The sequence below is a fragment of the Sander lucioperca genome, chromosome 11 (genome assembly GCF_008315115.2).
Source record: "Sander lucioperca isolate FBNREF2018 chromosome 11, SLUC_FBN_1.2, whole genome shotgun sequence".
Classification (NCBI taxonomy): Eukaryota; Metazoa; Chordata; class Actinopteri; order Perciformes; family Percidae; genus Sander; species Sander lucioperca.
In genome coordinates this window covers 36028241-36041758 of record NC_050183.1, presented here as the reverse complement: position 1 = coordinate 36041758, position 13518 = coordinate 36028241, and the positions used below count along the sequence as shown (strand labels likewise).

The window sequence follows — 13518 nt, the reverse complement described above, 5'->3', positions numbered from 1 at the left end:
GCTGTATGTGCGTGTGTGTTTGGACTCAATCAGAATGACTACAAAATAAAGCAGTTCTATGAATTGTTCATGGAGATAATGTCATGCCATGTTTTATTGATTCCTTGTTGAAATCATCAGACATCTAGTCGGAAATGGAAAGGAGCCGTTTGTACCAGTTACCTTGGATTTGGGATTTCTAAACATGTAACTTAATTTGAGAGACCGGTCAGCATTGAGTGATTTCAGTTGTTGCCCATTAACTCCTGAGTTCACAAGTCATAAGGGTCATATGAGTAATTGGGTCCTCAGATTTTATGATTGAGTATGACATACAAGTACATGACAAACAACAGCAGTGTTTTGGAGGATTTAGTTGGACTGTATTTTAGGGATCAATTTAGCTCCATTTGTAATCATATTACAAATCAATAAACTATAAATTGTGTAATTCATATGGCTAGATGTATATGTAACAAAATAGAATTAAATAAGAGAAAATATAAGCTCAATACCAAACAATGACACATAATACATTGTTTCACTATCATTTGTCCACACAGTCACTGTCACGTGTGGTTTTAACTTTCTCCGTCATATTTGCCGCATTCTAAGTTGTGTTTCTTCAGCTCCAAGAAACATTTTAGTATTGTGGGATGTTAATGAACATGACAATCTGCCTATTAGATTTAGAAATGTTGGCCTGATGGTGGTGCTACATTAAAGGTCTAGAAAAATGATGATGAAGTCATTTCATGTTCATTTGCCCACTAGCTGTTAAGCTATCTTGCTCTCACCTTTAAGTGTTGGACAGATGATTTCTATCCAGACCCGTTCTAATATCTGGAAAATGTGGATGTGGGAGTTGGTAAGGTCGGATCATTCGAGGCCATTCGGAACCATCAAGATAAAGTTACTTTCCTCTAGCACAGCCAAAGACCATCAATGTGTCCATTCCTACCAGTAGAGGGTAGCTCTGCCACAGATCAGACAACCAGCATGCCAGAGGAGGAATCTCAAATCCAGCCTTCCCTGTAATTTCAAGAATACTGGAAAAAATAATTGCCTCATCAATGGTTCCACACTCAAGTAAAAGTGACCACAACCTGCAAATATCACAATCTACTCAGTCTGTATGTGTTAAAAATAATTTAATCACAGTAAAAAAGGTGGAAGTACAAAGGGAACAACATGACTTAGTTAATAGCATGCTTTATTAACAGTGGGATTGTTGTATAGTTAGGGGCAATTAATACATAACATAGACTATTGTATTGGTTGGATGTAGATGATCTGATATTTCCAAATAATACCATGACATTTATTTTGAGATTGGCTATACTCCTGAGTAAAATTTAAAGAAAAGAAAAGAACGCACAATGCTGAAATACATTCTTAGTGTACTGATTCTGGTGTTCTCTCCCTCATGATTGTGAAACAGTCAGCATGCTAGAAAATATTTTTTTAGGCTGGTTTGGTTATTATTGCTCAATCTACATGATGACACAGGGCGTCAACGTTTGGAGAACAAAGGGTGTAATGCCCATAGACAGTATATAAGAATGCCTCACCGTGTTCTCTACTGTGCGCGATGATTGGTCTGCATTGTCAAAGAAAGCAGATGATTGGTTAATTTATGTGTCAGTCAACGTGTTAACATTTTTGATTGGTCGAAAACGACGTTCCTAAACTCACGTGCTCGTTCTCTTCCTTGAAGGCGGTGTCTTCTAGCTGCCGGTGAGGAGGAGTGTTGTTGTTTGTGGGGAAAGTACCTAAAAAGTGCAAAAACTAGTATTCTACAATGGGAACCCGAGATGATGAATATGACTATTTGTTCAAAGGTAATTTCTATTTTAATTGTGGATAAATGACAGCGTGGTAGTCATCTTTATAAAAGTTCGACGACAGTAACTGAGGAAGTCAACTTAGCCAGCGTTAATGCTAAAGTTAGCTCTACTAGTAGCAAAGTGACAATCGATAACCTGAGCAAAACCTGTAATCGCTATTATAAGTACACCTAGCATTGTGTAATGCTACTAAAACACTCTTAAGTAGCTAGACGCTGTACTCGCGAACCAATAGGCGAGTCCAGTAATGGCAGTTAACGCTAGTGACTTGCTAACGTCAGGCAAATAAGTAGCTAAATAAGTAAGCTAACGTTAGCTTGCCAACATGGTAGCTAACGTTATTCGGCCTTGTTAAAATCACTTGAGACGACCTCAAGTGTACTTAAAACCTAAAGCTCTTCAGCAGCCGACCTCTGTCGTCCAAGACAGAAGATTTATTTTAAAATGAGTTCCCTTTACAAGTCATCTAGCTAACTTTATAGCTAAGACTGACGTCATTCCGCTATTTTGCTGACGTCGTTAAACAATGAGCATAATAAATGCTGCTTGAAATATTGATCTAAGCTGCTCCTGATCACACTATGAGCTGTCCTCTACTCAACGTCTTAAGCAGTCATGCACTACTTTAAACATGTAAGGTAGTGTACCAAAATACATGTTTTACTTTTCACCTTCAATCAGTATTTTATCACAGCATAGATAGATAGATAGATAGATAGAATGTGAAAGCCATAAATAGTAGTCAACAGTCAACCAGAATAAAAGTCAGAATAGGAACTAAACTCAAAACTAAGACCTACTGTAAGTTGGTACTAAATGTGCACCGTACCTTATTGTGCAAGTAGGTAAAATTGTGTGCTGTAGAGCAAGCAATCATGATTGCTATCTATCATCGCTGTAATAAAATATTGACTGAAGGTTAAAAGCACCACTTACCTTTTTACAGTTTGTCAAACTAACACTGCAGGGCTGCTGTTCAATGTTTTTTTGTTGTTGTGTGTTTTGGTTCTAGTCGTACTAATCGGAGACTCTGGCGTGGGGAAGAGTAACCTGCTGTCCCGCTTCACAAGAAATGAGTTCAACCTGGAGAGCAAGAGCACCATTGGGGTGGAGTTCGCCACCCGCAGTATCCAGGTGGACGGCAAGACGATAAAGGCTCAAATTTGGGACACAGCTGGACAGGAACGCTACAGAGCAATCACCTCAGCGTCAGTTTTTTATTTTTTTATTTGACTGCAACATTTACTAGTTTTGTGATTTTTTTTTATTATTTTATTTTTTAAATCAAAGGCTAAGGCTGTTTGAGCTCATTAGGATGTTGAATTTCATGCCTAAGGATCTCATGCACATATAGTCAGTATCCTCTTTTGAATCCCGCCTTAAATCTTTAATTCTGATAAAATTTATTATTATTAAATCTAAAAAGGCTTTTTCTTAGTTTCTTATATGTAATCTCTACATATGGTGTATATATAACATAGTATATGGTAGCATAACATACATTGGATTATCTACAGATACATTTCAATTAAGTTACCTATCACAAAGCACAATTCCTTTACTATATGTATTACTAATTTCCACATGTATTATAGCAGTAAACATGCAGATAAAGTTAATTTACTTGAGAAATTCCATTTTAATTGTTTCTACCTGAAATTATTTGAAATGTGAGTGTTTTCATGATAAATGGATCAAATTTGCACATTGCTGTAATTTTTGATTCATCAATTTCTTTGCTCTGCTGTCACCAGGTACTACCGGGGTGCAGTTGGAGCTCTCCTGGTTTACGACATTGCCAAGCACCTGACATACGAAAACGTTGAGCGCTGGCTGAAGGAGCTGAGGGACCACGCTGACAACAACATCGTCATCATGCAGGTCGGAAATAAGAGCGACCTGCGCCACCTCAGGGCGGTGCCCACTGATGAGGCTCGAGCCTTCGCAGGTAAATTATTAAAGGTTTCTATTATGGAAAAGCATTGCAGTGTGGTTGTCCGTGTGTGTGTGTGTGTGTGTGTGTGTGTGTCCGTGGTTAACATACATTCAAATTGCTTTCATGTGTAAAACACTTCTTTCTGTCCTCAGAAAAGAACGCTATCTCATTCATTGAAACCTCCGCCTTGGACTCCACTAATGTGGAAGAAGCCTTTAAGAGCATTCTCACAGGTAGGAAAAGTGATGAACTCAAATATAACATGCAGCTTACTGTGAATCTCCTGGTAATGTAACATTAGGTTTTACTGAACACAGTCATTGTTTTCTCTCACAGAAATCTACCGTATTGTATCTCAGAAGCAAATATCGGACAGATCTGGAAATGATGAGTCTCCAGGCAACAATGTAGTAGACATAAGCCTCCCCCCAACCACAGACGGGCAGAGGGGCAACAAACTCCCTTGCTGCCAAAGCCTGTGACGCTCTTATCTTCTTTTCCTGTCTGACTCTCTGTCGGTCTTTCCTCTCTTCACCTCTGGTTTACTTCAGATGTCATGCTGCTGTCATCATAATACCCTCACGGGTATTTGACATTACTTTTTTGCTGGTTTCTTCTTGTTTGTTTGTTTCTTCCTCTGGATTCAGAAGAACCTGTCTGCAATCATTTACAGCCTCATAATAACCTGGAGAAGGAGAGAGAGTAAAGCTCTTATGATGTTGATCTTGAAGCTAACTTCTTTCTTCTTTTTAATTAACTAGCCTTTATGGTCCTATTGACCTGCTCCTGTAGAAGGAGTGGTGAGGGATCAGTAGACCTGTGTATCACTGCTTCAAGTGGTTTCTACTTGCTTCCTTTCCTCGGCTTTCAATGATACAGACTTTTGCCACGATCTGCTACAGTGGAATCCCAATTTGATGTCTGGTTGACCTGATTCTGCCTATCATGCAATACGGGTGTAGAAGAGGAGACACTAATGCGGTACCACTGGAGTATCGATGTGTACTCTGTCTGGAGTTTCTATTTGCCTCTTTAGTTTTCCTCTTTGAGCCATGTGCCCACCGTGGCATGATATTAGCATGAGCCAGGGAACAGACTGGCTGTGACTGTCTGACTTAATATGGGCAAGTGTGAAACAAATTAAGTGTTTTTATTTGTGTGGGTGAGTGTGTGTGTGTGTGTGTGCGTGTGTGTGTGTTAATCTCAAAGATACCAAAGGAGATGGATGCAATTGTTATCAGTTTTGGGTTTTCTCATTTAAGCGTGTTCAAAGCTGCTGAGGTTGCATTTCATTGCTGTATTTGGTGAACCAATCCAGGCTATTTTCAAAACAATGTATAATGCTAAATGGCAAAAAGTAATGTTATAAATTGTGGTGTATGATTTATTATTATTATTATTATTATTATTATTGATATTGTGTAATGATAGTATCAGCCTGGATCAAGCCTTGTGTTCCTCACTTTTTAAACAGGCTGTCTCAAAATGAAAATGTCTTTTGCACTTATTGCCAATCATTTCAGTGGAACAAATCACCATATATTTTTAAAATACACTCAACATCTTTATCGGGTAACATTTTCCTGTTGGTTGTAAAGGAAAAAAAATGCACTACATGTGGTGTTTTTTTTTTTTTGTGTACAGCATTTTCCTCATGCACTTACCCTTTGCTGTCATATTAATGTTATCTGTTAAAGGGAAATGGATAAAGATGTAATCTGAAAACATTTACATGGAAAATTAACTAAAAATGTAACACACTCCAGCTAGTTAAGAAAATGGAACTGAAAATCAGAAATGCAAATTGTTAATATGGTTGGCTGAAATGCCTCTCTTTTCACTCATCTGCGAGAAATGCTTTCATGTGTGATTGTTTCGATGCATTGTCGCGTGATATTTCACATTTCTTCAAAAATGTAAGTGGCAAACGTAAACTTGTTTTGCTACTTTTCGCATTACACAGAAAATACCGAAGCATAAATAAACCAAATCCACATGACCATATAGGAGACAGACTTATTTTTGGATACATTACGCACTCAGTGTACCCATAACTTTATGCTGTGTTCATCACTATTGTTTAGCAACTTAGGTGTCACCTACCTTTTGTAAATCTACACATATGATGGTTAGGTGCTCAAAGTTTTAGTAGTAGTAGTTTCACAGCATCTAATCGGCAGGCTCCCTAAAATATTGGATATTTGGTTTTAGAAATTTTTTTTTTAGAAATTCATCCTTATTCAAACAAATCTTGTCATTGTGAATGCATTTTAGCACTACATGAAAGAAATATGTAAAATGTTTAAAAAATTGCTTGTTCAATTCAACATGGTCGGCATTTCTGAAAAGGGTTAATTAAGCAGCTCTCCATAATTAGCTAAGAAATAATATTCACTATGCAGTTGTAAAACCTGCTATTTCCAGGACTGTAAAATAAAATGTGGGAAGAAATGACAATTTTGTGCTGTCAAGCGTCTGTCTGTCTTGTGCTGTCAGTCTTCGAAAGAGTTCCGTGTTTGTTTTAAATTGTAAATGCTTTATAGAAATCATATGATCCTTTGTCTTTTGGCGTGTTGCGCATGAGATGTTTTCGGTGTGCGCCCCACCCTTTGACAAGCTGTTGTTATTCACAATCACAGTTTAACTCGTCCGGTTTGTGTTTTTGCACTCGTCTGCTCTGTCTCCACCGCAGAGGCAGACAGCTGATGATGAGCCTCAGGGGGATATTTAAAGCTCTGGGAAAGCGGAAGCCTGGTCTGCTGTGTTATCAGCTGAGGGCTGCTAGCTAGCACAGCGCCGAATAGCATATCACTAGCTAGCGAGTGGCACTTTGTTTAGCGCTGTTACTTCACACATACAGCTAAAAATGAAACTTGAAGGAAACACGAGGTTGTTAGGGCGGTAATGTCTGCAGCAGTGAAACGTCTCTAAGAAGAAGACACGGGGTGAGTAGACCTTAAAATGTTACACCAGGCTAGCGGCTTACTGTAGGTACTGACAGCTAGCAGCTAGCAAACAACACAGCTGTAACGGGCACCAGCTGACCTATTTGCTGGGCAATTGACATTAATTTAAAAAAAGAAATTGCAATGGAAATAACTTGGATAATTGCTGCTAATGTCTTAAATATATCACTGCAACATAGCTAACGTATACACAGCTAATGAATGCCGCCGCCACGTCAATATATTATTGCATTGACATGATACAAGCCTGTTCCAGACAATAGTCTGGATCACAGCTGGATGCAGTGATGGCATTTATGAAACCGTGAAAATGAAAACGACTTTAATTTGTTAGTAGTAAATGTATCATAGCATAATGTAGTTGCACTTATTAACTGAATTAGAATTTTTAAAACCAGGTTACATTCACATGTAGCGTTTGGCAAAAAAATAAATGAATTAACTATGTTTCTTAACTGACTTCTGAAAATACGTTGGTCTGTTTAATTCCTGTGTTTACACACAGTACACAACTCAGAAACAGTAACTTAATAGATTTCGTTGTTGTCTTGGTTTTGGGGCTACCCTTTGTTTATCTGGGTCAGGGATTGTGCCTCTTTATCGTGCCCCCATGATGTGTCAGTATGCATAAATAATTATACCGAGCAGTATCCTAGTAATACTGAATTGAATGGGTTAAGAGGTAATCTGACCAGGGACCTGTATATTGAAGTTCAAGTTCAGGCCTTCAGGCTTCACCAAACATTTGCAATCCTTGCTTTGTTAATTTAAAGTGTGAGCCAGATTCGCCTATATTTGGGATTTGTTACAAACAGTTAATGTAACAGTTGTAACAATGTTTTACAATGTTAAGGGCTGCATATTTAGGTCATTTTATTTTGATGTATTAGAACATAGTTGTTTGCAATAGTAAAATAAGCATATGACTAGTATATAATGAGTAGAAATGTTACAATATTCATATCTAATGGACCAAGTGTGGGAATTTCTATATAGTTTCAACAGTATAGAACATTATTTCCTTCTCAAGTATATGTGTAGCACTATTGCCCAAGCAAAATGTCCCCATAGAGACAATAAAGTATATCTTATCTTATAATAATCATTGCAGGTCTGTTTTTGTGGATTTAATTGGATCAGATGTTGTGTTAAAATGATTGTAGAGTGCAAAGTCTTGTACTATTTATTCATAAGGAGATAGAATAAAGACACAAAATCCCATAAATTAACACAAGAATTTCTGCACCATCTGCCATGTTAAACCTCCTGTTTGAAAACAACACAACAACAGTGTTGAGTACATAGGATTATGTTAGTTTGGGTGTAATGCTATGGTTTAATAGTGATGTGTATACAGCCACTGGCCTTCTATGAGCACCAGTGACCCAGTATTTACCCAATAGTTACGTATACAATATGTTTGTGTGCCAAAGTTACTCACTTAAATGTAGCTGTGCTAACATCATTGGAATCGTGAAAAAGTTGAGAATCTCATAATTGATTCAAGAGGAAAGAAGCTACTTCTATATCATATCATGACATACTTTTTATTTTTTAGAATGTCTTGTCATTTAATAACTCATAACTGTATTGTCTTGTCAAAATGAAAGAATTTCACGGAAAAACTTTCCATTTGCCATTGGTCTGTCACTGTACTGGATCATTTCCGAAAAGCAAGACAAATGTACTGTAGCAAATTTAGCAGTGTGCCTCTTATCTTTAGTCAGGGGTTATCTGAGTGGAGACAGCTGTTTATCAGTCTGCTGCACATCACACGCACTGCCTCTGACGATCACACTTGCTTTTCTAATGGATTTGCAGCTGCTTTGTGCAAATTGGCCCACCTCCAAACTCACAGCATTCTTGTTAATGACGTCTTTGTAGATCACCTTAGTTATTCTCACATGGCAGGAAATGAATAGTACGTGAAGCACACTTTCAGATGAGCACTGTCCTAACATAAAGCTAAGTTTACCTAGAACTAGACTGTATCCACAAAATCCATATTTATTTTTTTACAGTACTGTTATACTGCTGATAATATGACTGTTGGTCCGACTTTTATTGCTTTCACGCGATATTTAATTTCACTCATCTTGGAACAGCTAAACAGGATATTGTAATGTAAAGCTAACTATCACAATATTGTGTTGACCCAATATGACAGACAGTCTGTAAATCTAGTGTCATTTCACATATATATTTACTCTATTATATGTACATGTCATGTCAGCTTGCTTCAGCTGAATGATATTATACTGCATTATGTATGTAAATCAAAAGAGTACTTTCGTTGTTTTATGAATGAAGAGAAGGCGAGTTGAAGCAGCAGTGCTGTGTGTTTGACCAATCAGCGATGGCCATCCGTGCAAACCCCACCCCGGTTCATGTACTTTCAGAAAGTACTACCGGGACTAATACAAGGACTTTTGGGGGAAGAAATAAATCCCCCAGAACTTAAATTAGACCCTTGTCCCTGCGGTCGAAAACGCAACAACTTCTTCAGAAGGTTCCTAGATCAGGGGGAAAGTTCCTGCGGTCGAAACATGGCTTTTGTGTAATATATGTAAAATTGTATTGTTTCCATTTCAGAATAATATATCGGAATATGTATGAATGCATTAGTGTGTAAGGATCTCTTTAATGTTGTAGCTGGTAAAGGCATGGCTAATTTGAACTGTTTTATATACCGCTGGGTAGCTTACATAGTGTAATACATATATAGTAAAAATACATCATAGTTTGTTATTTGTATTGATAATCTGAATCTTCAAAGTAACTAATAACTAAAGCTGTGAAATAAATGTAGTACAATAAAAGGTACAATACATGGCTCTGAAATGCAGTGAAGTACAAGTATAAAGTAGCATAAAATGGAAATACTTCCATCCAAGTCCCTCAAAACTCTAAAGTACAGTACTTTAATTCTCAATCTGTCTGTCTCTTTCTCTGCTTGTAGAAACTAACCACTCCCAATCTGTGGAGAGCAGAGTTTGTGCTTCCTGCTCCTGAAGTCAACCTTCGCCCCTGACCCTTTACATCCTCACCTCCACTATAACCATGACGACAGGGGGGTGTTGCCACCTACCTGGCTCTCTGTGTGACTGTGCGAGCAGCACTGGCCTGTGGAAGAGCGTGGAGGAAGCAGGCGGTGACGGGTGCCAAGCGCTCTACGTCACCCAGGTCACAGCCATGGATGGACGCTTGCTCTCCTCTGTGCTCAAACCCATGAGCGCGCAAAGGTGAGACTCCCTTACACTCGTGTTGCTGAACAGAAATATGCAACTGCCTCTTTAGTCATTTTATATACACAGCAGACATGTTGACTTGTCATTGTAAAGAAAAGACAGATGTTACTAATAACATTAACGATGGCTCTGTTCTATTCAAGTGTTCCAGTAAGTCGTGACACTGTGACAGTGATCCAGCACACACAATACCAGGGCTCTGAAGCTGAAGCAGCTATATTAGGAGATTTAGTTACTCGTTTTTCTTTCTACAGTGACATGTCAAAAATGATGTCTGTGAAAAGGCCTAGTGCTTGTATTATATATGTATTTATTGAGTTGTATTTTTGAGGTACACTTTGGATTTTCATGTCTATTTTTTGAATGTTATTGTATTTATTGTAGCCTCCCTGTTTGGTCATCTGATCTACACGTGTTTCCATGTTTGAAGTTTCTGCATTTCCTGCAGTTTTAAAGACTGTGAGTAATGTGATTTGGGTCCCCTGTATCACACCTGTGTTCTGCTGATTGACAAAGCAAACCAGACGAAGAAGATGCTTAATGCGTTGCTCTCTCTTCCACTTGCAGAAAATGCTTTAAATGTACCAAATTCATTCTGAGCTGGTCCACAGTTGAGTGTCTTTGACGTGCTGCAAACCCCTTTTTTTGCATTTTAGTATTCTACCTGCATTTGGCCAAACTATATTTAATTTTGTCTCAGTGATGGTCCCATCTGCCGTATTTGCCACGAAGGAGGCAGCAGCGAGGGTCTCCTGTCTCCGTGCAACTGCACAGGCACCCTGGGCACGGTGCACAGGAGCTGCTTGGAGAAGTGGCTGTCATCCTCCAACACCAGCTACTGTGAGCTCTGCCACACAGAGTTCAGCATCGAGCGCCGGCCGAGGCCTCTCACAGAGGTAACAAAGGTCAATGCCCTTTGCTCGTCTGCATCAATCTTTCTGCTTGCCTTTTTTTTTTTTTACGTTCAGTTAATTCTACTTGGGTTGAGCTGCTGTTTGTGAATGACTGTGCACATATAAATGCGTAAAGGAGAAGTAGCTTTTTTTCTCATCTTTCAGCTTGCTTGCTATTATGTCTTTTCCGTACTTGATTGACTTAAGATCTCTCTTTCACCTGTCCACCTACCTCTCTCCCTTCCCTCTCTTTCGCTTGTTTTATATTCTCCCTCTTCTCCATTTTTCTGTCTCCTACTTCTTATGCCACAGTGGCTGCAGGACCCCGGCCCTCGTAATGAGAAGAGGACGCTGTTCTGTGACATGGTGTGCTTTCTGTTTATCACGCCCCTAGCAGCCATTTCGGGCTGGCTGTGCCTGAGGGGCGCTCAGGACCATCTTCAACTGGGGAGCTGGCTGCAGGCCGTGGGCCTCATCGCCCTCACCATCGCCCTCTTCACCATCTATGTTCTGTGGACCCTGGTAAAAAATTAATTCACAATCACATACAGATTAGACTGCAGGACTATTGTAATGCACATCTTGAAACCAAATCAAATCAAAAGAACTTTATTTTTCCTGTGAGGAAACTTCATTTGTGGTCAGGCCCATTCAGACACAACATACAACAATACAATAATCATACACGAGAATAAATAAATAAATACTTTAAAATACTAAGAACTAAAAACCCTGTGGGTAGGAGTAGAGGGGTGGGTCGGGATAATAGGTCCAAGTCTGGAGCAATGGGGGGGGTGTATTGTTCGTTCAGCAGTCTGATGGATGCTAGCACGAAGGTGGACATGGCTCGTTTGGTTCTTAGGGGCAAAAGGCCTGCTAATTTGCCTTAAATGTGATTTTAAGGGATTATTATTATTATTATTATTATTATTATTATTAATAATAATAATAATCAGCTAAAAAGTAATATTGTATAATTGTATAAATTGTATTGTATAAATGTGTATAATTGACCTCTTCTCTTACCTGGTTGCAGGTATCTTTCCGCTACCACTGTCAGCTGTACTCTGAGTGGAGAAGAACAAATCAAAAAGTACGTCTGCTCATTCCTGAAGCCAAGGAGTCTAACTCTTCCCAGCATTCCTTGCTCTCTACCAAACTGATGAAGAAGTCTGCCAATGAGAGTATAGTATGAGACCAAATGGAGATGCTTGGTGATAATGGTGTCTTTTATGTGCGAGGGGCTGAATGTCACCTGCCAAGCAAGCCTTTAAAGAAGCACTTGTGGGCTTTTTTGTTGCTTTTCACACAAAAAAATGTCTTTGCCCCATCAGTACTTAAGTCACATTACTTTTTAAAAAGAAATCTGCCCTCCTGTGGGTGCAGAAATAAGGGTGACCAAGCTTATGCAAAGGCACTGAGGAACGGAACAGCACATGGAGATGTGCAGAGACATGGGACATCATCATGGATTTAACATTAAATAACAGTGACAGCAGAATAAGACATGACCAAACTAACTTGTTTAGTGGACTGTGAAATGTTTTAATTGTTGTTCGGCTTGTAGCAGCTCCATTCAGTGTTGTGCTGCAATGATGAAAGTGTGTGAACTGCTATATACATGTCATATCTGGGCATGCCCTTACCTAAATAGCCTTGCAATCTCTGCAAAACGTTGCCCATTGGGGAGCTCTTGTGATGCCATATTAATCTGGAAAAAAAGCATAGCTCTTTGATTTATTCACAATTCAGATGCCAGTATGCTGTCTGAGATGACACTTTAATTTTGGCACAAGCCTATTGGACTTCTTTCAAGGTTTTCTTTTTATCCTTCCTCTGTTTTTACATCTCATTCATGAATGGGTGGCAGCACAGCATTAGTAAAACCAGAGATTGTGCAATAAAACACTGTGGACATCGAGGTCTTCACAATACATGAAGAGACCTTTCCCAACATGCACAGTTATGCATGCAAGCACTGTTAATCATTTGGGGGGGATTTTTTTTATTTTTATTTTGTTAGTGTGTTGTAAAATTCCTTCATGGTTAAAAAACACATTTCTTTAACCATTGAATAATAAAAAGATTTACTGTTCCTACTGAAGTAGGGTTTAACAGTGTCCTCATAGAGGTTCTTGTATTATCAGCACTAAGCAAGTAGGTCTTGTATAGATCGGTGCAAAACTTCATCAGAATGGCTTTTAGGAGAACATTTCCACAAGTGTTGTTGGTTGGCTAATGCAGTGTACTAAAGCATCATTTTAACTGTCTGTTAAAGTACTTAAAGCTTTAGTGCGTAACTTTTTGATATTAATTAACGTCCGTTACATTCAAGCCATTGCCAAATGAGTTGCTACAAAGCTAATTAAGACTATCAGCTCCACACAACTCTCTCTGTATTTCTCAGTATGGCTATGTTCAGAAGATTGTGGTGTCCGGGGACTTTCCCACGCAGAAACTCAAGTGAAGATTATTACCTCTTCTGAAGAGTCCATCATGTTTTTTTAATCCTCCGTGTCCTCCTTGGCTACTAGCAACTGCTTGGACGGGGGGGGGGGGTGCACAATCACGGAAGGCTTGTATCATGTGGATGCGCCAACAGTTTTGTTGTCATTACTTAGAATTCCTCATGGGGGTGGCAGAAACTAC

At 38.9% G+C, this 13518-nt stretch overlaps 2 protein-coding genes across 4 annotated transcripts; both read left to right on the top strand.

The window, feature by feature from the left end:
- The first annotated feature begins 1656 nt into the window (after positions 1–1656).
- Positions 1657–6072, top strand: LOC116063392 (ras-related protein Rab-11B-like). The gene is made up of 5 exons (XM_031318363.2): positions 1657–1820; positions 2839–3034; positions 3581–3774; positions 3915–3995; positions 4099–6072. The coding sequence occupies exons 1-5, from the start codon at positions 1781–1783 to the stop codon at positions 4242–4244; spliced, it is 657 nt and encodes a 218-aa protein (XP_031174223.1). The 5' UTR covers positions 1657–1780; the 3' UTR covers positions 4245–6072.
- Positions 6073–6315: 243 nt separating this feature from the next.
- On the top strand, positions 6316–12964 carry march2 (membrane-associated ring finger (C3HC4) 2). Of its 3 annotated transcripts, none has more exons than XM_031318356.2 (5): positions 6316–6702; positions 9685–9970; positions 10677–10881; positions 11182–11391; positions 11906–12964. In XM_031318356.2, the coding sequence occupies exons 2-5, from the start codon at positions 9789–9791 to the stop codon at positions 12062–12064; spliced, it is 756 nt and encodes a 251-aa protein (XP_031174216.1). In that variant the 5' UTR covers positions 6316–6702; positions 9685–9788; the 3' UTR covers positions 12065–12964. The 3 variants fall into 3 exon arrangements, with proteins under 3 accessions (XP_031174216.1, XP_031174215.1, XP_031174217.1); XM_031318355.2 differs by having other exon boundaries at positions 6316–6707; positions 9688–9970; XM_031318357.2 differs by having other exon boundaries at positions 6319–6707; positions 9688–9970; positions 10677–10872.
- Positions 12965–13518: the final 554 nt, after the last annotated feature.